The 20059-nt window shown below is 44.0% G+C and overlaps 3 protein-coding genes across 3 annotated transcripts; 2 read left to right on the top strand and 1 right to left on the bottom strand.

Annotated features, from left to right (window-relative positions):
- Positions 1 to 1214: 1214 nt before the first annotated feature.
- On the top strand, positions 1215 to 5546 carry LOC311327637 (calglandulin-like; the record flags this gene model as incomplete). The annotated part of the gene is made up of 5 exons (XM_084460723.1): positions 1215 to 1574; positions 3021 to 3195; positions 4773 to 4917; positions 5275 to 5375; positions 5503 to 5546. 5 exons carry the CDS (start codon positions 1215 to 1217, stop codon positions 5544 to 5546), a joined length of 825 nt encoding a protein of 274 aa, XP_084316849.1.
- A 3646-nt stretch (positions 5547 to 9192) lies between these two features.
- Positions 9193 to 12605, top strand: cUnh3orf18 (chromosome Un C3orf18 homolog; the record flags this gene model as incomplete). The annotated part of the gene is made up of 4 exons (XM_084460596.1): positions 9193 to 9459; positions 10549 to 10574; positions 10707 to 10833; positions 12525 to 12605. The coding sequence occupies 4 exons, from the start codon at positions 9193 to 9195 to the stop codon at positions 12603 to 12605; spliced, it is 501 nt and encodes a 166-aa protein (XP_084316722.1).
- A 3991-nt stretch (positions 12606 to 16596) lies between these two features.
- On the bottom strand, positions 16597 to 18327 carry LOC311327636 (uncharacterized protein; the record flags this gene model as incomplete). The annotated part of the gene is made up of 5 exons (XM_084460722.1): positions 16597 to 16680; positions 17657 to 17695; positions 17814 to 17864; positions 18016 to 18099; positions 18223 to 18327. The coding sequence occupies 5 exons, from the start codon at positions 18325 to 18327 to the stop codon at positions 16597 to 16599; spliced, it is 363 nt and encodes a 120-aa protein (XP_084316848.1).
- Between the last annotated feature and the right edge of the window lie 1732 nt (positions 18328 to 20059).

Raw genomic sequence — 20059 nt, 5'->3', positions numbered from 1 at the left:
TCTCCTCTGGACCCCAGACACACCACCGGGTGTGTACCATCAAGCCTGAAAACAAATCTAAGGGAAAACATTGCCTTCATTATAAGGCTAAAATATGTTTTCTGTCTCCAGTCAGATTCTGTATTTTGGGGGGGTGGGGTGGGGGGGGGCAAAAATGGCTCTTTTGATAGTAGGCTAAAGGTTTCTGACTTCTTCGAGCGCCTTGTTCTACTGCACCTCAAATCCATCACAGACCTACAGCGGCCTACAGCGCAAACAGGTCTGTGGATGACGCAGTAAACATTCTACAGATCCTGGAACACGCAGGCACCTACGCCAGGATCCTGTTTGTGGATTTCAGCTCTGCTTTCAACACCATCCTCCCGCCCACGCTGGAGTACATGCTCACCCAGCTGCCCCTGCCTGACTCTACCTGCACTTCACAGGCCTCAATGACTAGGCCCGTCGCCCTGACTTCTGTAGTAATGACGGTCTTGGAGCGCCTTGTTCTGCTGCACCTCAGATCCATCACAGACACACTCCTGGACCCCCTGCAGTTCACCTACAGAGCAAACAAGTCTGTGGATGACGCAGTAAACATGGCCCTTCACTCCATTCTACAGCTCCTGGAACACGCAGGCACCTACGCCAGGATCCTGTTTGTGGATTTCAGCTCTGCTTTCAACACCATCCTCCCGCCCACGCTGGAGTACATGCTTTCCCAGCTGCGTCTGCCTGACTCTACCTGCGCTTCCTGTCCGACAGGGAAAACAGCATGTGAAGCTTGGCAAAAACATCTCTGTCTCCAGGTCCATCAGCACTGTTTCCCCTCAGGGCAGTGTCCTTTTCCTCCTACTCTTCTCCCTGTACACGAACAGCTGCACCTCCAGCCACCAGTCTGTCACGCTCCTGAAGTTTGAGGACGACACCACCCTCATCGGACTCATCTCTGAGGGAGACGAGTCCGCCTACAGGTGGGAGATCGACCAGCTGCTGTCCTGGTGTGGCCAAAATAACCTGGAGCTCAATGCTCTTAAGACAGTGGAGATAGTTGTGGACTTCAGGAAGAAACCCCCCCCCCCATCACCCTGAATGGCCCTCCGGTCGCCACTGTGGTCTTCTTCCGCTTGCTGGGCACTGTCCTCTCCCGGGTCCTCAAATGGGAACTAAACGCTAGCTCCCTCGCGAAGAAGGCACAACGGAGGGTGTATTTCCTGTGGCAGCCAAAGACAATGATGGTACTCTTCTCCAGTTACATCATCATGTCCATCCTCACCTCCTCCATCACCATTTGGTACTCCGCCCCTACAGCTAAAGACAGGGCCAAACTGCAGCGTGTCATTCGCTCCACCGAGAAGGTGATCGGTTGCAACCTGCCTTCCCTCCTGGCCCTGCGCAACTCCAGGACCCTGAAGCAGGCCATGAAGGTTCCGGCTGACCCCTCCCACCCTGGCCACTCCCAGCAGGAGGCTGCGGTCCATCAGGACCACGACCGCATGTGGCAAGCTTCTTCCCCACGGCCACCAGCCTCATCAACAAGGCTCATGTCCCCCTCTGACGACCCCCGCCCCTACCCCACCCTGGACCCTGCCACCGTTGAGACACTTGCACAAGACCACCAACCACCACACACACTTGCATACACATTATACTTTGCACACTCACTGTATATACATTGACTGCTCTATATTTTGCTTAAAAAAAATAAAATAATCTTATCTTATTTTGTACTTGCTCTTTGCACTGTCCTGTTTTTGTCCATCTCGTCCCAAATTGTCTCCATGTTATGCACCATGCCCAAAAACAAATTCCTAGTATGTTGTAAAACTACAATGGCAATAAAACACATTCTGATTCTGATTCTATGGATTATGAAGTGATAGGTGACAATGATTGTAGACATTTATAAATAACTCTTGCTTTAGGCCTGTCAGGATCACATTTGTGCCAGCATCATGAAGACAATAATCACATGGACTTGTCTTTAGATATCCTAGATCTTGAAACTGACTGTGGATTAGAATATTGTATTAAAATGTGGCTTTACATTTGAAGTGGAATATACCATGAAATAAAGCACACCTTGGAACATCTGCTAAATTAGAAAGAGACTGACCACCGAAGCTATGCATTCTGTTCCTCTGTGTTCCAAATGTGATGGCAGAATATTCTAGATGCTCCCTTCGCGCTGTTAGAAATAAACTCTGACTCTGTGGTGCCTCCTTATTTGGTGAGCTGTATCCAAGAGATTCACACGGGACTGCACAGCACCTGCTTAAAATGAGGCTTGCTGATAGCTAGCAGGTCCCACAGAGGGGCCATGTCACATCACTACACCAACTGCATTTGATGCTTTAGGCTTCCGTGGTATCTTGGTCTAATGGATGTTTCAATTTAAAACCCCAAATACTTTTGTAAAAGGTAGAGAATAAGACTGCTTTAAGAAAGATATCAATTCCCTGAGTTGATGGAATTGAACCCAACCCAAATCATTTCCTTTGAACACATATGGTGTGGGCTTAAAATACTGGCTCATACTGTAACTGTACCATCCCACGAATCAACCACGCAGTTCTCTTGGGGCATATGTGAGCCCACCCCATACCATACAAGGTCTTCTATAGTCTGTAGCCTTTATTACCAAGGGTAAAGTGGCGCTAAGTGAAGTTAGAGGTGAATTTAGTCTATCTCAAGGCACATTAGTGTCAGTACACAGCTCCTGTGGTCAAAATTAGAACAAAAAAATATTGGATTAAAAATGGTGAGTACTTTTGAAACTATAGTATTATTCAGTGCAGTACCCAGTTACATTATCTTTATTGACTAATAACTCCTTTATGTGTATTTTTTGTTCAATCGATTGCCTTGCCTGGGCAGTCAAATATTGCTTGTGTAACTAACATTCAGCAATTGAAACCTGTTTTAAATTCCATCCCATGATGTATGTTACTTTCATTTAATTATTGTGGTCCATGTGTTAACGTTTTTCCAGATCCCTCTATCGATTTATACTGTATGTTCCTTCCTCATCATTTCCCAAGGCAATCACTCTGACACAAGAGCAGATCACTGAGTATAAGGGAGTGTTTGAGATGTTTGATGAAGATGGAAATGGAGATGTGAAAACTCAGGAGCTGGAGAGGCTGGTGAGCTTGATGGGGATCAATCCCACCAAGAGAGAGCTGGTCCAGATGGCAAAAGATGTGGACAAACATGGTTGTTTTTCTCATTATCTTTACTTTCATTTAGACCATTGATGTGTAGCCTATTGTTCTTTTTTCCTCGCTGTTATATGTGTGTGATTCTATTATGTACATTTCCCCTCTAAAAGAAAATGAATGTTTGCGAGATCAGTTACATCATAGTTTAATTAGTAGTAGTATGTTTTCGGTGGCGTGTGTGAGTGGGTGCGTGCGTGCGTCCGCCCAAACACACCCGGACTGACCATTCACCTCCATTCATTTTTTGCACTATGATTACATAAAAACTACCAAATCGATTTATATTAAACTCGTTGAAGGTGTGTATCTCGGGCCACCTTAGAACCCATCCAATTTTCCCTGTGACCCGAGGGGGGCGCCACAGAGCTGGACAAATACAGCCACCCATTCACCTCCAGTCATTATTACCTCCACCCCAGCGGAGCCGCCCAAACACGCCCCGGATTGCCATTCACGTCCATTCATTTTTAGGATTACACAAAGACCATCACACTGCTTTTCATGAAACCCAGTGGAGAGGCAGCATGGGCCAATTTAGAACCCATTCAACTTTGGCATGCACAGAGACACAAAATACATTCAGGGGAGGAGGTCAGGGCTCTTTGAGCACCATTTCTAGTTTACTATTTGTTGAAATTTATACAATGTACAGTATACCTTGATCCATACTATGCATTACATTTCTACATTCTGGGCACATTATTCTCTTTCTTATTTTGCCGGTGTAGAGAACCTCTTAAAGCTACTTAGAATAGTGGGGAGATCTCAAATACAAACAAAAATGTACTCATGGTTCACAAAAACAGATTATCTTCTTTTTTGGAAATCATCAGTTAATATATATAAGGTGGAGCACACCCAAAAGCTTTAGAGGTGCAGACTCTTCCTGCGTCTCCTCTCTGCTGATTATTGTCACCAACGTTTTGGCGTTTGCCTTCTTCAGGGTGAATCAGTTCCCATTTGTATCATCGTCATCATCATCATCATCATAATCATCATCATCATCATCATCATCATCATCTCTTTTAGGAGGTTGATCAGCAAAATAAGGCCCTCTGCAAAATGTCCTGCGCTTCAAACAATATCATCATGATGAAACATGGAGTCTTTACAGTACAGTACTGTTAGGGCATCAACTGCAGGATTCCCATAGGTGTCAGTGTTTGATTCCAAGTTACATTCAACATCATATGTACAGTATGGCAAATGGTATACTCACATGTGATCTAAAACACATTAACCTAATGACATGTATATTGTTCTTTTCTGTGCCTATGTAATCTACTGAAATATTTTTCCCCCATTTTAATTTTCATAAATTTAGAGATTTACCTCAGCGAGTTGGTATGATGTGTAGTGGTGCAGTGTACAATAAGATGACGTCAAAAACCTACCAACCATTCCCAACTGGCACATTGGTTGAATTACTTAGTCAAATAAATCTATGACATTAGGCCATTGCTCAAAAATATAGGGTATTTCTTGATACCATATATAATCAAATTGTTATATCAATTCAATTAAACTTTTACTCCAGACTCATCTTAACATACTGTTTTTACACCATCACAGGCAAAGGAGCTTTTAACTGTGATAGCTTCCTGGCTCTGATGGCATTGTACCATGAACGGACAACGAACCAAGATGCTGCATTAAGAGCTGCTTTTAAAGTGTTTGACAAAGAGGCCAAGGGATATATTGAGTGGAACACCCTCAAGTAAGCAAATTGTAAAATACATTCACCACACTCTATTCTGTATACTGTATATTGAGTAATTTACATAGTGCCTTTCCTTGTATTGGTTATATTGTATTTTGTATTTGCATGTTATTTTGTATTGCATTTGCACTGTCATGTCTTTGCACTGTCCTGTCCTGCACCCCGCCCTATGTTGTCTTCATCAGCGTATGCTATGTCAAATTCCTAGTATGTTTAAACCATGTGCATGGCGAATTAACAGATTTTGAATCTTGAATTACTCTGGGATAGCTCCAGTGTGAGACAATTTTGTTTACAATAACTATGACTCAAAAATGAGCTGTTTCATTAGTATTATTATTCAACCACTTCCAGATATGTGTTGATGAATGCCGGGGAGCCCCTGAGTGAGATTGAGGCAGAGCAAATGATGAAGGAAGCTGATAAAGATGGAGATGGAACCATTGACTATGAAGGTAACATTGCAGTCTATCGACATGACTACAACCCCCCCCCCCCCCCCCCGAAGTAAACCATAATAGTCACAGAAACACCCGTCTCAGACTTTCCCAATGTTTCAAGTACTGTAACTTTTATTCACAGAATTTGTGGCCATGATGACTGGAGACTCATTCAAGATGAGCTAAGAGACCAGCGTAAATGCAGAGGAGATCTTGTTCTCTTGTGAACATCTGGCTTAATTATGTATGATAATAAAACAAGACAAGTGTTCTTGTTTCTGTCAGCAGTAAACATTGTAAGCAGATTTTAATATTTTGATCACTAAATATGTGTACTGTATTTTATTTTGCTGTATGTATTAAGCTACCAATATTATTGTCAATACTGTGCCCTGAGTCTCTATCACACCCTGTATATCTACAATAGACCAGACTGCAGCTGGCATTTTAAACTGCATTCTACAGACTATCATTATCAAATACCATTCACACAAGTCTAATGTATTATAATTTTTATGAAGGCTCAGAAATTAATATAATTACTAGGCTTAGAGTCATTACATTTAGTATAAAAAATCTGATTAATAGGATAGGACCATCCTGGAAGTCTCTGTTGGAAACTGTTTGGAACAGGGCAGGCACTTTCCAAAATACTTGGCAGGTGATTGAATGAACCATCTGAAAAAAATCTGAAAATGTATATCAACTTCAACCAGTCCTCGCTGTCATAAGCCTGCCCATCATAGCTGTTTGTATTTTTAATTCCTGAGAACCAACCATTTGAGGTGACAGGCGTTCACTTATTGTGCTAGCAGAGAGCACGTAATTTGCAAATAGTGGACCTGGACCCAACTTGGGAGAGACAGTCAATCAGGATTGTCTTGTGGGTTTCATCATCCGATAGAACAACCTACATGACCGCCTTTGCTCAAGAAGAAGATCACAGATCTCTATTCTTCTGTCTTGACCAAACTCAAGAGTGTATGAGACCATCAATCAATCAATCAGCCTATCATGATTCAGACTCCTCCCACAAACAAAGAGCTTCTACCAAACTGGTACCGTATAAAGACTTAGAATAGGATTTAGTCAAGTTTAGTATGGGACATTTTAGAATATGTTTTAGATAGAATTGTGTTTATATATTTATGGTGTTTATTTGTTTGTATTAACGTTGTGGTAACACTTTATTTTAGGGGGTTGAAATAACAGTAATTTCTTAGTAATAAGGTGGTAATTATCAAGTAATTTCCTTGTAATAAGGTGGTATTTTATAGTAATTTAATAGAAATAAGGTGAAAGTAAGCAGTAGTAATGTTCTAATAATGAGGTGATACAATTTCTAGTAAATTGGGGATATTAGTCATTTTATGAGTTGATTTGTAATAAGGTGATCATTTCCAAGTAATTTCTTGGTACTTTCTCCTGAACAGTCCCCTAAACTAAAGTGTGTTCGTACTGAGTAATTTCCATGTAATTTCTTGGTAATTTCTCATGATCTGATGAGATAGCTTAGTTCAATAGTAAACTTCATTTCATTATGGTTATTCACCATTGTTTGTCCATATCTTAATGGATGATTAAGATCATGCTCACCTAGAATATCATATATAATATATACATACATACAGTACATACATATAAAGTATATATTACAGTGTATTAATGTAAACTTTTGGGAAACTCTACATGATGGAAGTCTTCAATTGAACATTAGCATAGGGCTATTAAGGGGTTAATTTTCTACGGCTTGCCACCCGGATGCAATCATTTCCCTTGGCCTGACGGCATCTGGTGGTGTGCTGAGCCATTCAATCCCATTATCATCCCTATAAAGCCAGATGGACAACACTGTGAGCCAACCACAGCTGCTGCTTCCACCCCATTGGACCAGTGACAGAGTGATGGGGGAGGGAGCTTTGGATCACACATCTCTGGTTGCAGCATCCCTGCAGCTGATTCTGTTATCCTGGAGCACAAGAAGGGACAAGGAAGGGGGGATAGATAAAAGGAAGCAACAAAGACGAGAAGGGGATCTCCGAGAGGCAGCCGGGGGCTTAATTACTCGGTGGAGGTGGTCAGTGGTTAGGATGGCTGTCTTCTCCATGTAAACAGGCTCCGAATGGAGCATCTGTGTTTCTGCTGAGGAGCACGGAGAAGCAGAGGAGGAGGGGTAGAGAGAGTGGGGGAAACGCTCCCTCTCTCAAGGATATTACCCCTCCTCTGTATAGCCGCTACAGCTCTCTACTAACACACCAAGAGAGGGTAGGTACACATCCTGAGGGGGTATTAGAGCTTGCTTGTCACGTTGTCAGGATTAGAAGACAAAGCTAGAGTGGCTCAAATGAACTGAAACACTAAAATACATGGATGACCACAGGGTGATAATAACATTTTATTGTGGGAATCTGACAAGGTGCACAACGACAGAGTGAAATCATTGTGTGTTATTTAAATACTGGGTCCAAGTGGACCTATACTGGACTTTGTACAGTGTTTGATCTCTAATTGGACAAAGGCTGAAACCAGCTCTGATTTTTGATTGGTTGTCACCTTGTAGGCTTCAGCTGCACGTGGTCCTCTACAGGAAAACAGGCAGACAGGATTCACTGAGGAAGACACAAGGCGGGATGGTTCACGTGTCTTTGTGCAGCGTGTGTATGACACTGTTACAGTTACCACTGCCCAAAACTGGGAAAACATTTTATAATTCTCAAGACCTCCTGACTTTATTGTATCCACCTGAGTAAGCCTGCAATACATAATAGAGACTGTGTGTGTGTGTGTGTGTGTGTGTGTGTGTGTGTGTGTGTGTGTGTGTGTGTGTGTGTGTGTGTGCGCGTGTGTGTGTGTGCATGTTTAACTATACTTGTATGGACCAAAATGTTCCCACAAGAATAGTTAACAAGAACAATCGTCACTTGTGGGTACACGGGGATGGTCCACACAAGTTTAGGGTTATTTTTATGGTCAAATGTTAGGGTTTAGGGCCTAGATTACAATTATGATAAGGGATAGAGCAGGGTTCAAAGGTTATGTTTAGAGTTAGATTTAGCGTTTAGGTTTTTTGGAGGGACTATAATTATGGTTAGGGGTTAGGTCTTGGATTACAATTAGGGTTAGGGTTAAAAGGTTATGTTTAGGGTTAGTGTCTAGGGCTAGGGTTAAGTTTAGCCCACAAAGACCTAAGCTGTGTATGTGTGTGTGCGTGTGTGCATACATCCACGACTGCAAGTTTGTGTGACTATTCTATGCGTGAGTGGGTGTCAGATTCTGTCGGTTTCTGTACACTCATTGCCTCACAGTACATGTTACACTTCTCAGGGCTGCTTTTCCTTGGTATTCTTCGGCTTTGTTCTGCCACTTTCTTTCTGCTTCTGGTACCCACATCCTGCCCACACAACACCCACCTCTGGCCCTCAGCACAACCGCTTGTGGGCTTCACCCGGATGGAGTTGGGGGAGGGGACGGATGTGTCTTAAATGCTTACTTTTTACAGGGACAAAATCGAGATAAATCATCAACAGCCACAACGACAATGAATTGATTGTAAAGATGATGTGGTTTACTGGTTTACTGTTAGCATTGACATGTCACTTTTTTTCTTTTTTTTTCTTTTTTTTACAGTTAATGGTGTGAAACTATTTTTTAGGTGGTTCCCAGGAGAGAACGTGCCCGATGGATCCCCAAAGCTTCAGGAGACCTCAGTCCAGAGAGCGAGAGTGTGTGTTGTCTGGTGTGAGACACATTGGGGACTGAGACCCAGAGACCTGAGACACCCATAGCTGTGTGGGACCTTTCTTTCTCCCTCAGCTTCCTCTCAGCTGAAACGATGGCTCTTACCACAGTCAAGACCACTGCAAACCTTCTCTCCAGCACCCCCAGCACCCCCACCCCCCTCCTCTCCATCACCACTGATGCCAGGATGGAGAGGGACAATATCTCATCCAAGACAACACTGATGACCGGTACTGTAACGAACAATGAGACGAGCTTCAACGCCACCGAGCTTCCAGAGATGGTTGTGGAAGGCTCAGGGCTGGGCATGGTCCTGGTACCCTTCGGCATCATCACGGTCATCGGCCTGGCACTAGTCATCGTAAGAGAACTGTTGTTTATTAGCTGTTATTCCGTGTCTATGAAAAAATCTCCTCAAAAAACTTACCCTGCTGGGGATCTTGGGTCAGGTACAGCTGCACACGATCAAAAACACCAGTTGGATAAAACAAACTATTTTTTTATGTAACCAATACTAACTGGGCTAGGTAACATAATAATTGTGTTGGAATGTAAACCCCATACACAATACCTTGTAACTAATAAACAGAACTAGGTGCTAATGAAATGGCAAGGATAACTCTAGGTTTGGCTCTAGGAGTATTTAGGGACAAGGTTAACGTATAGGAACAGTAGCCTATAATAAAAACACCATATTTATTCACAATATTCACAAATACAAAAAAATGTTGTTTAGAATATTTAAAAATACGGTCACACTTTACAATAAGGGTCACAAAAAAAATTAGTTAACTGTTAAAGGAGTAGTAAAGGGAAAATGCATGTTTAGCCCTGTTTTAAGGTTACTTATGATCATATACAATGGTTCCGATCAAAACATTGTCAAAACTTGCACTTTTGAGAAAGTCTGATAATTGCTCTACCACCATTTAGGTCATACAATGGATGTGGGTGGGCACCGTGAAAAATCATTCAAAAACATGTTAAACTCTCGATTTCAAAGACAAGAAACATTAGAACATTTAGAACATTTCTTTTCATTTTTGCAATTTACTAAGTAATGAACTCAAATCAGAGTGAAAATCATTTAATATTTCAGATGATTCATTCTTGTTCTGTAAATGTATTAAAATGTTGCTGTCTGGCCACTAAACATAGGCTACCGGGTGTGTGTTAAGTTTTCCCATGTCATTTAATAGGAAAACCCACATAATATGTCTAGGCCACACTACCGTATGAGTTGTTCTTGCTGCTCTGACCTAATTCAGTAATAGTAATACTACTAGTAGAGTAAAAATGCAATATCCCCAATGGGGAAATTGGTTTTGCAGCAGAATGACATAAACACAATCAACATCAAACAGAGATGACAGAAGACAGAAACATGTTCCTAGAAAGATCCCTTGTAACTAATAACGTTTATATGCGTCTCCTCCCATCTCTCCTTTAGATGCTGTACATCAGAAAACGGAAGAGGTGAGCTATTTTAAGAAGAATGTAAAAAGAAGTGTTTTCCTAATTGATGTACGCTAAATTGTCCTTCTTTAAACCATAGTCACACCAGAGTGATGAAAGTGTTTTTCTTCTTGACCTCTGCCCTGTGGCCAGACTGGAGAAGCTGAGGCACCAGCTCATGCCCATGTACAACTTTGACCCGGCAGAGGAACAGGATGACCTGGAACAGGAACTTCTGGACCACGGACGAGAAGGAAGCCTCACAGGACCCAACGCCAAGGTAACCTACTGGCCCAATACAGACACCTAGTCAATGACCATGATCAGGGCTTCACATTAAAGCTTGTCCACTTGTCCTGGACAAGTACATTTTTATACAGTATTTGAATACCTCATTATCAAGTCACTTGTAGTCAAATGTATTATTTGCACTATACTATTGCTTTTTCAAAATTGTTGAAATTTGACAAGTAACTTGAGCTCTTGGACAAGTAAAAGAAAAAGCTTATTGTCATCAGGTATTCCGTTTATATTATGTTGTCCCACACTTTTAGAAGTGGGTAATTGATCACTAGTTTTAATTTATACTTGAATGGTTACATGATATATTAGAACATACCACAGTATCATTTGATTACTGTGACACTGCAAGTAGCTAATCGCCATTGCAGTGGTAAAGCTATGCATTTTCTTCCTCCTTTCATTTCTTAAAGTTTTGACTGTGGCATAAAACTCAAATATGGTAATATCAACTGTGTCCCTTGACCCTTGTTCTTTAAGATATTCTCTAATATTCTCCCTTATGTACGTTCTGACTACCACCACATGCTCCAGCTGCTATTTCCAAAGTCTTTCTCTCATTTCACTCACTCCTACACAGACCTAAATAGAAACACAGTAAACATGTTGTCCCCCACCCTTGATGCTTGTTCCTTTGTAGCAATGATACAGTATAATACTGCAACATAGTATGTTAATTATTTTAAGGCAATGCATGTGCACACAGACACAGACACAGACACATACACAGACACACACACACACAGACACACACACACACACACACACACACACACACACACACACACACACACACACACACACACACACACCTTGCTTATTTAAAACACCTAAACCAAACCTAAATTAAAGGAGAACTTTGGTGTAATTCGGAGGCCTGTAGAACAAATTTAAAATTCAGCGCGAGCCAAGTATATCCATGTAATGGCGGCGGACGGGGCACTGAGAATGCAGCTTCTAAAAAATCTATTTTCTGCCACTAAACGGTTGTTTACTCATTTATTTAATGAGTTGTTAGTTGACCCGTGCTACACTTCTCCACCGAGTTTCGTGAAAATTGCATAATCCTGCTGACAGACGTACGCACATACCACTGAAAACGTGCGCTGTTGCTGGGCCTGAGGTAACAAAGCAGATGTCAGGCGGTCCTAGCAGTGTTAGATTCATTATACTGTAGGTTACACAAGGAAAACCCGTCATGACTGTTTATGCTCCTACTCTGTGCAAAGCTAGAGTTACTAAGGGCCGTAATACCATGGCAACCTCAAGTCATTTCTGTTACTCACCGTTTTCCTTCTTGTCACCTCCACCTTCACCCACGCCGCCCTTCTCTGCACCCACCCCGCCCTTCTCTGCACCCGCCCCGCCCTTCTCTGCACCCGCCCCGCCCCCACCCCGCCCTTCTCTGCACCTACCCCGCCCTTCTCTGCACCTACCCCGCCCTTCTCTGCACCCACCCCGCCCTTCTCTGCACCCACCCCGCCCTTCTCTGCACCCACCACGCCCTTCTCTGCACCCACCCCGCCCTTCTCTGCACCCACCCCACCCACCACGCCCTTCTCTGCACCCGCCCCGCCCTTCTCTGCACCCACCCCGCCCTTCCCTGCACCCACCCCGCCCTTCTCTGCACCCACCCCGCCCTTCTCTGCACCGCCCCGCCCTTCTCTGCAGACCCTCACAAGCTCCCAGGGGACCACCCAGAGGCCCAGTCGTCTGGTCTTCACAGACGTAGCCAACGCTCTCAATGCATAACAGCACTCTTCCAGGCACGAGTGGGGGTTGAGGGGGCCTGTTTTCCCATCATGGAGATATGCTGCTCAGGAAGAATAGAAAGGAAAGCTGGATATACGTGGTGGAAGTGTGCATGATGTCAGGGGTGCTGTGAGGGATTCTGATCATTCGTTTTAGCATGGTGGAGCGTTTATGATTGTCTCACACTGTTTTACGTCACTTCACTGTCATGTCAGTTGTTAGTAAATCATCTTCTTCAGTGACCGTCATGAGGCACTGTTCGTCTTGTCAGTCGGAGCACAACGGCTGTGTATTTGTGTATCTTTGGTAAGGGATCAGGGTGTCAGAACAGTTACTGAGTGCTCTCTAATACAGTAAGTGTATGTTATTATAATAGTTCATGTGTTATTCCTTCCTGTAAATTCATAGGCTATTTTGTTGCGAAATGAAACAGCATTTGATAGGAGAGTTCTCTAAAATTGTTTTGTAAAATGTTGACGTTCCACTGCTTGACGTACCGTAAAGGCTGTGAACTTGAGGCTCATGACATCACTGCACCCTGTCCACACCATGACATCGCTGCACCCTGTCCACACCATGACATCACGCCACCCTGTCCACACCATGACATCACTGCACCCTGTCCACACCATGACATCACTGCACCCTGTCCACACCATGACATCACTGCACCCTGTCCACACCATGACATCACGCCACCCTGTCCACACCATGACATCACTGCACCCTGTCCACACCATGACATCACTGCACCCTGTCCACACCATGACATCACTGCACCCTGTCCACACCATGACATCACGCCACCCTGTCCACACCATGGCATCACTGCACCCTGTCCACACCATGACATCACTGCACCCTGTCCACACCATGACATCACGCCACCCTGTCCACACCATGACATCACGCCACCCTGTCCACACCATGACATCACTGCACCCTGTCCACACCATGACATCACTGCACCCTGTCCACACCATGACATCACGCCACCCTTTCCACACCATGACATCACTGCACCCTGTCCACACCGTGACATCACTGCACCCTGTCCACACCATGACATCACTGCACCCTGTCCACACCATGACATCACGCCACCCTTTCCACACCATGACATCACTCCTGTCCCCATTTCAACTCTCACCTTCCCCTCAAAATGACTGGATTCTTCTCTATTGAGTAATGAACAACTGTTGGTTTCAATAAAACATTCAACGTTTAAACCACCTTTTTTTTTTAGAAACCATGTGTGCAATGACTTTGTGATTATTCAATGAAAAAATACAAATGTTATCATTTTATTGGCAATGAACCAAGTAGCACACACAGTCAAACAGAGTTGCAGCAAATGTAAGAACATTTTATTGAATTGAGTATTCAGATTGAGGTGGACTGAAATAAAGACATTGTCTTCATCATACAGTACATAACTATAAAATTTCCATAAAAAGCAAGCACAAAAACTACAATTCTTAAGTAAAAGGTTTTCACTACTGTTCAAAATGTTTACTCTTCATTAAATATGTTTGTGAATGTTACACTATCAGTACGCTCACCAAGTAATACTGTCACACTCTACTGTCGCTGGTTGGTTTTACTAACACAGCAGAGAAATTACAGAATATTGACTGAGTACTGTACTGAGTGAGTACTGTAGGTTAAAGCTGCAGTATGTAACTTCTGTACTAAGAGCTTGCTATGAGCAAAGAATGGAAATTCTGTCTGCCAAGTTAAATCCAGTCTGCTTCAGTCTCACAGTTTGTGGGTTTGGGTACCCATAAGGCCACAGAAGAATGCCCCATGTTGCAAATTGGACCTCAGCATGCGCGCATGCTTTGAACCAGGTGCGGCCATGCTTCCAAGATGTTGTTGTTTTTAAATCTTGTTTTTTTTCTTGTTTTTTTATGCTCTACAATGATTATTCTAATTGCTGTAGCACAGCCAATCAGCAGTCTACAAAGATGCAGTTTTCACAGAGGAGCTCAATCCCTCTCAATTTATCATCAAAATAACAATATTTGAATGTTTAAAATCTTATGAAAATAGTACATACTGCAGCTTTAAGTGACCCTCACTGATATCACAGTACAGTACCTTGGGCTAAGGGTGAGATGAGTGGACCTTGAGTTTATACCATTGCTATTATAAGGCTGCAGATAACTAGGCAAAGCTAAAACCAGATGTAGTCCACAAGGGGGGGGAGGGCTACCAATGAATATATCTACTGTAAATACTAAATTGGGCTGATTGGAATAGATATTATGTGTGGATTTGTACATCCACAGTCTGAGTATGTATTATCAACTACAGTAGGCTAACAGTAGGCTGTATGTGCTAACCTTTATCCATCATGTGGTCTGGATGGAACTTGTACAGGTATCTCATATTTGTTTAACATCAATGCATCAAAGGGCATGGGAGTTTTATAGATACAGTGTATTTTAACATAACAATATTGGTGACATTGTCATTTAAAATGCAGACAAGAATTTAAAATACCACCCAAAAAAGGAGTTTCATGAATATAACCAGTCAACTTAGTAAATATCAACACAAGTCAAAGTGTTGCTATACTTTTCTGACTCTTCTAGTAAAACAGATCTTTCGTGTTACAGTAAAAAAAAAAAAAAAAAAAATTGTACATCATTTCCAGAGCATTAACACAAATGACTCTGCTGAGAATCTCAAGGAGTTCGTCAGCAAGGAGGTGGGCGTGTCTACATGAGGAGTGCCGGACCGGTGGTCAGTGTGTGTTAGGACTGCCCTGAGTAGGTGTGCCTGGCTGGTGGTCAGTGTGTGTTAGGACTGTCCTGAGTAGGTGTGCCTGGCTGGTGGTCAGTGTGTGTTAGGACTGCCCTGAGTAGGTGTGTGAGTGTGTTTGTACCTGTATTTGTTCAAGTTGCTCAGTCTCCTCTCCTGTTCTGCGAGTGAGGTAGACTGAAAGAGACTGGACTGAATTGAGGTCTGAGAGACGTCTATGTATCAAGACATATGGTGAAAGTTACAGTAAGTAAAGATCAGAGACACAATAAAAATAGTACAACATTCATACTGAGTAGAGTGACACATCCTGAATGTCCCTGAGGTTTCAATGAGTGTGTAAAAGCAATGTAAGAGCAAAAACCTGAGAATGGTGAGTTGTCATGTTAATAGAAAGGCACAGTCTATACTTACGGCGCCCTATCTACGGCCTCACGATCACGGCGGCCGTAAGAATAGACACTGCCGCTATTCTTACGGCGCTGCATCTTGTTTTGGGAAATTCTACTTTCAAAACCTAACCTACCCTAACCCTAACCATATACGGTACAGTATTTTGGCTAAAATGCTTGAAATTGGTACTTCCGGCCGCTGTAAGAATAGTCACTGCCTAATAGAAAATGTCATGTTTTTCATGGTATATGTATGGCCATTTAAATCATTCCAGCACAATATTCCCATGCCACATTGCAAACAGTACATGAAATGACTTGAGTCGTGCTCCCATGTGACCGAGGGGTTGTGACTCTTGTCTTTGTAATGTGGTTCAAAATTTCGGTAAAACTTGACAACAGCTGCTTCCTTTACTACAACTCCCTCCTTAACCATCCCACCACCACTAACACCACAATCATACACACACACACAAACGCACACACACACACACACACACACACACACACACACACACACACACACACACACACACACACACACACACACACAGTATCAATCCGTATCTCAGTAAGGAGGAAGGATTTGGGCTGAGATGTTCAGACCATCTGCATAGCCTCACAACCACCTGACCAAACCCTCAAATAATGGAACAGCAGACCAGAGCTGGACTCATCGCTGATCCAACATGGCAGACAAGCCCTCGGCACAGTAAGCCATCTGCATTGAAGCTCCTTTTCTTGCCTCGTTTATCTGGAATTCTCACAAACAGGGTCAGATATTGTACCCCTCTTTGTCTCTGCCCAAACTCTGAGGTAGATCTGCACGTTTTCTATTCCCCTTCCTCTTGAGGTGGAACCTGAGATGTTGACCCCGCAGACTGAGATGGACCCTCCTCAGCATCCTCTAACGTAGCCTGCGACAAGGGAGACAGCAGAAGAGCACCAGTCAATCTTTAGACCGCGCCGTCGTCGCGTGCGTGCGCCTATAGGTGTGCACCTGCCAGCATGCGCACACACACACGTGCGTGCGTGTGCGCTCATGAGCGTGCGGTGAATAATGTGATCCGTTTATGAGTGTGAAAACGTCTATGAGTGATTTTGTACATGTGGGGAAATAGTTCTGCCGGTGAGAGTGCGAAAAGTAAGGAAGAGAACGGTTATGTCAGGAAACCAAGAAGCCAGGGGAAGCGAGCGGTTATATCAAGTTTCCCCTCTCAACATTGACTCATTCTTCCCCTTAGAATGTGTACATCTCAAAAGGGGAGTCTGTCTAACGGTTTCACTTCTTAAAGCGTTTTAACTTCTTTTAAACTCGCGTCAGTGAGGGTAGTGATAAGACCGATGAGGAGATTGAAAGAACTGGCCTCCTTTCCTATGAACTACACGTTTGCGTAATCCAGACGTTCTAGAAACTAACAAAGGGACTGAATGAATAGTCATTTCTCTCGTTTTTGTTGAAGCCCAAGTCACCCTGAAGGAAGTTCTCTGTCTCCAGAACATTTCCCCATGAAATAAAATGTAGTTTAAATTAGTTTATGTATCATGTGAATGAAACCATCTACAGAATGTTCCCTGTTGTAAGTAAATGGTAAATGGACTGCACTTATATAGCGCTTTTCCACCTTAGCGGCACTCAAAGCGCTTTACAATGGCCTCTCATTCACCCATTCACACACACACTCACACACCAATGGCGGTAGCTGCCATGCAAGGTGCTAACCTGCTCATTGGGAGCAATTTGGGGTTAGGTGTCTTTCTCAAGGACACTTCGACATGTGGACAGTTGGAGCTGGGATTCGAACCACTGACCCTTCGATCATTGAACGACCCACTCTACTAACTGAGCTACAGCCGCCCCTGAGTAAGTAAGTAAGTAACAACTTCACTCACCTGCTGGTCTTGAACTACCTCCTGAACCATTCTCTGGGGCTGAGAAGAGGACGACACGTCAGCGAAGGAGAATGGAAGGTAACTCTGTAAATATGTGTATAGCTTCACTCTTCATATGGCTGTAATGTGTGTGATGCTGTACAGGTTTGTCCCATACCCATTTCCTTGGTCGGCCCCTCGGTCTTTTTTCCCCAACTGGCTCCTCTTTCTGAGAGAGACGGAGGATGCAGTAAGTTAATTCATTCATTCATTCATTCATTCATTCATTATTTAGGTTGCTCTATTCATTCAAAATGTTTCTTATTTGTATTACAGTAGTATTATTACACTGGTAAAATACGCTATGACATCACATGTACCTTTGGAGCGATGCGAGGCCCTTTGTTCTTGCTTCCTCTTGGTCGTCCTCTAGGCCTCTTAGGGGTTGGAGGGCCAGTGGGCTCCTGGGGAGGGTCAATTATAGGTGTATTACTGTCCACAAACAATACAAACAAACAAATACACAAACAAACACACACACATACACACAAACGAACGACAATGTAGAGGCTGAGGCCACCGCCCACCTGCTGCAGCTTCCGAGGCCGGCCCCGCCCCCTACGGAGAGGCTGGTCGGGTGACTGGGCCGCGTCCGTCTGCGGAGACGGCTCCTTGGTCCCGCTGGTGCTCATCCCTGCGTCGGTCCACCTGCGTCACCCTGACGAACTGAGGGAAGTGTGGGCATGGAGGCCCAGAGCACAGGGCTGTAGGGAGGGGCTGTAGGGAGGGGCTGTAGGGAGGGGCTGTAGGGAGGGGCTGTAGGGAGGAGCTGTAGGGAGGGGCTGTAGGCTGTAGGCTGTAGGGAGGGGCTGAAGTCTGTAGGGAGGGGCTGTAGGGAGGGGCTGTAGGCTGTAGGGAGGGGCTGTAGGCTGTAGGGAGGGGCAGTAGGGAGGGGCTGTAGGGAGGGGCTGTAGGCTGTAGGGAGGGGCTGTAGGGAGGGGCTGTAGGCTGTAGGGAGGGGCAGTAGGGAGGGGCTGTAGGGAGGGGCTGTAGGCTGTAGGGAGGGGCAGTAGGGAGGGGCTGTAGGCTGTAGGGAGGGGCTGTAGGGAGGGGCTGTAGGCTGTAGGGAGGGGCTGTAGGGAGGGGCTGTAGGCTGTAGGGAGGGGCAGTAGGGAGGGGCTGTAGGGAGGGGCTGTAGGCTGTAGGGAGGGGCAGTCCAGGCCCTTAGGGGCCAGCAGGTGGGAGCCCCTGGGAAGGAAGGATGAACAGGCCGGGTTTAACCTCCGCGTGCTTCATAAGCTTTCATTTTCAAACTCTCCTTTCTAATCTGAAGAAAAAATACAGTCCACGTGCATGACATTATATACCATATTCATGTCATTTGATCTGGACCCCAATTCACCCCCCCCCCCCCATAAAAATCGAACTCATTATAAACTCATCATGAAATAATGATCAGAAATCACACTGGTCTGGGTTAGGGTTACTTTTTGCTGTGTTTGTTTTGTTTTGTGGACCCCAGGAAGAGTAGCTGTTAGCATTTGTAACAGCTAATGGGGAACCTAATAAACTAAAGTAAAGTTCTCAGCAGTGCAGCCGTGAGAACGGTTTAATAAACGCCTTGGCAGTCGCACCCGTCGCTGCAGGTTCATCCGGATACGGCCAGAGGTTTGGCAAACGAAGGGAAACATGAGAACAGTGTGCAGTGACTAAAAGTAGCACAGATATTCACAACTCAATATCCCATCCAATCATCCTCTATCCAGTCTCTACCGGTTACTATTGGTCACCTCTCACTGAACTGTACACTGTGTCTGTGTGTATATTTGATTTGGACAATACTTGCTGCATGGACACAATACTTGCTGTGCTGTTTAGTCCATATGGAGCTTCAGATGTTCGGTACTGAGTGATTTAAGTGACGCATTTTAATTACTTTCTGTGCTGAATCAAAGTGCTGCTGTCGATAAATGAATTAAAAATCAAGGTTACCTGCTAGCACACACACACACACACACACGCACACACACGCACACACACACACACACACCTTTCTCTCTCTCTCTCTCTCTCTCTCTCTCTCACACACACACACACACACACACAAATAAACGAAAACAAACAAACAAAAAACAAACATAAATAGAATAGTCATAGGCTGGCACCAGTTTACGAAGTTTACAATGTAATTTAAAGAGCATATATAGGCTACACGAGGAATAGCCGGCGGACAGATATGCGAACTTATGCATATGGCGAGATGCGATCCGTTTAACTATGTTTTTGGCACTTAAAGAGGACCAAATGTCCTTTTTTCCACATGGGCGGCAATTGCGACCATAAAAAACACATTCTGAGCATTCTTTGAAATCTACAAAAATGTGTGGCAGACGGCCTACATTCAAGCTGTCACAACGTTATGGA

This window comes from Borostomias antarcticus, assembly GCF_949987555.1.
Source record: "Borostomias antarcticus genome assembly, chromosome: 33".
In the NCBI taxonomy this organism is placed as follows: domain Eukaryota; kingdom Metazoa; phylum Chordata; class Actinopteri; order Stomiiformes; family Stomiidae; genus Borostomias; species Borostomias antarcticus.
The sequence above is the reverse complement of the archived record's forward strand: the minus strand, read 5'-3'. Positions and strand labels throughout refer to the sequence as shown.